The 2,849-nt window shown below is 33.9% G+C and overlaps 2 protein-coding genes across 2 annotated transcripts in view; both read right to left on the reverse strand.

Annotated features, from left to right (window-relative positions):
* Positions 1–531: 531 nt before the first annotated feature.
* Positions 532–1,743, reverse strand: LOTGIDRAFT_175451 (hypothetical protein; the record flags this gene model as incomplete). Its single annotated transcript, XM_009056669.1, has 1 exon — positions 532–1,743. The coding sequence occupies one exon, from the start codon at positions 1,741–1,743 to the stop codon at positions 532–534; it is 1,212 nt and encodes a 403-aa protein (XP_009054917.1).
* A 497-nt stretch (positions 1,744–2,240) lies between these two features.
* The window catches only part of LOTGIDRAFT_175452 (hypothetical protein), a gene marked incomplete at both ends in the record, with an annotated part of 1,458 nt that continues 849 nt past the window's right edge, over positions 2,241–2,849 (reverse strand). Inside the window, one exon of the mRNA XM_009056670.1 lies at positions 2,241–2,249. Coding sequence (XP_009054918.1) covers positions 2,241–2,249 — 9 coding nt within the window. The remainder of the gene's footprint in view (positions 2,250–2,849) is intronic.

Consider the following 2,849-nt stretch of genomic DNA (forward strand, 5'->3'; position numbering starts at 1 on the left):
TCGGTAGTAATCTCTTTTTCTTCAATTTCCGTTTCAACAATATATTGAGTATCATTAATTTTCTCATAGGTTTTAACGCGTGAATCAAAGTTGGCCTGTAAAGTTGCTTCATTCCATAAATGTCTAGTTGTGAATATATCTTTCTGAATTGATTTACCATACAAGGAATTACCTAATAATTTCATGCAGTTACTACCCACGATATTACCTTCTCGTTTATATTTATTTCTTAAATCTCTCAAAATTAAAATATAATCTCTATAGGGTGGAGTTTTAAAATTTTCTTCGTAAACTATACCATCTAATATTCTAATAATTCGTCCACCGGCTTTCACTATTTCTTGAATATCGACCGATGTTAAAACATCGTGACAGAAACCATTTCTGAACCTGATTTTGTTACCAGTTTCCTTTTTACCTTCTTTATTCGTGAAAGTTATTTTATCTTTAGCTGGTATCGGTTCGAAGAACATGTTTTTGGGATAGTCAAACCACACTGTTAAAATAGCTGTTCTAGGTCTGAATTTTTGTTTATTGAAGAGTTTTACAAATTCTCTTTTCTTCTTCTTCTGGTAGAAACGGTCTTCCACTTTCCGCTCTCGGATATTCACTGTCTAAATCCGACATGGCGGAAGCGTATAAACCGTTAGCATCAAATGCCATTAGTTTAGTACATTCTATTTTTTTAAGTCTCGAATGAACCTCCGTTTTGTCTTTTGTGCTTGCGCTGTATTCTTTGAATAAATCAATTATGTTATTACTTTCAAGTTCTGTGTCACTTCGTGTTTCACTTTGTGAAATATATTCCTTTAATACGTTACAAATTTCATCCATTTTGTTCGTTTCAAATGATTTTCTATTTGCCGAAACTCTTCCTCCTTTGATAGATCGTCTGATAAAATTTCTTATAAAAGGATTAGTGTGCGAATAAACTTTTTCTACGTTTTCTTTTTCGGTATGTTTCGCAACCATTCTAGTAGTTTCATACCATTCTTCTTCCACCATTTCTTTATCGTAATGATATAAATAATACCAACCCTTTAAAGATAAAGATGGAGCCGTTAGATTATTGGACATATTCTGGTTTACAACTTCTTTCGTGACTTGGTTGTATTTTATCAAACAAGCTCCCAAACAGAGAGTGTCTCTCTTGTCGTGTCTCAATTCCTCCCAGTTGTCTTGCGTGTATTTAGCGATATCTACGTCGGCAATCTTTCTCAAATTCGCTGGGAGATTGGAAGAATTTCCCCTTGCAGCCAAACTAGAGGATTCGTGTTGGTAGGAACACGTGAAATTAATATGTTGTAAATAATTACCCTTTATTTCTTTCTGTCTTTTCCATTTTTTCTGTAAATCTTCATCCGTGTATGGATTAGATAAAGGAAAAGATAGAATTCCTCTGGGTGTTTTTAAAGGGCAATGCGTTAGTTTTTTTGCATTTTTAAGCACGATCCAGTTGTCGAATCCACTACCGTTGTGATAAATTAATATTAATCTCTTTCTATCATATTGACCTAAATATTTCAACATTCGATCTATACAATCTGTACCTACAAATAGTTCTACTACATTCATTAGTTTATCATAAAATTCTTCTGGAACATTATCAGTAGGATTTATATTTGGAAAGATATTTTTTATCGTTTCTAACTTTTTTCTCAGTTTTTCTAAAGGAATTGCTCTTCGACTGTTTTTTTCTGAATACGTTTCGCAATCCCAAGCGAATAACGCATCATCGCTCATACTCTAAAGCACTTTTAGTTTGAGAGGTGAAACCTGTGTTACTGCGTTATCGTCTCTACACGTTTTCCACACCTGTTCGTAATTGTCTTCTATTTCTTGAATTCCCAAACTTTTTTGGCTTCTTCTAATCCGACAGAAATGCGAGTTGTGTAAATAAAAAACCCAATCTAATTCATCGTGAACGTCTCTGGGGTGAAAATGTCTGTTTTTGGGATTATAAATTTGAAACGAAGCGTTGAATTTCTTGTTGAATTCCTTCATTCTAGCACAAGTCATCACTCCTTTTCTATTTGCTTTTGAAAACCCGTTGATGTATTCTTGAAATTCTCTCGTTTAGTCTTCGTTTAAAACACGATTGACGCATTTGATAAAACAATGACCATCTGTAGGTATGTAACAATTTTCGCCTTCGTATTCATTGATCTTTTTAAGCAGATCAGTTCCTCCTCTGCCAACTCTCGATCTTTTTATTTCTTGGAAATTGTCTTTCATTACAATTATTTTTCCTGTAAAATACCAATCGGAAGCATCGGATTTTTTGTACATATTTGAAAAGATATTGTGAAAGGTTTTGCCATTGAAACCGAGGAGTGACATGTATTGTCTGTGATTCCCTTCCTCGACTATTCTCTCTATTTTAATTTGTCCTTTGAATGTTTTAAATTTATCAGAGGTAGCCTTGATAACATCGGAAAATAGGGCGTTTTCTATCAATGTTTCATCGTCTGCAAGTTCGATTTTATTCATATTTTTTTAAGTATATATTTTTGATTATTTCTTTATTTTGACCGCTGATATTTCTGTATGGAATTTGTCCAAAATTTCATTGAATTCTTGTAATTCTTCAACTGATATGTTCTTGTCTTCTCTCGATCTTTCGAAAAAGATGTACAATTGATTAAGATACATATTCAAGATATCCGATTTCTTTTTATAATGAGCTTTCTTTTTGCTCGTGAAACATAAAGTGATGAGACCGCAAGAAGTCGTTTGAACGGCTGTTAATGCAGCCAATACGGTTGGGACGATGACCGGAAGCATTAATCCACCAGTCACGGCCGTTGCCACCGTTACTCCTACCGTTAGAACTGTGCTCGCTGTTTTGA

Source organism: Lottia gigantea (assembly GCF_000327385.1).
Source record: "Lottia gigantea unplaced genomic scaffold LOTGIsca_283, whole genome shotgun sequence".
NCBI lineage: Eukaryota > Metazoa > Mollusca > Gastropoda > Lottiidae > Lottia > Lottia gigantea.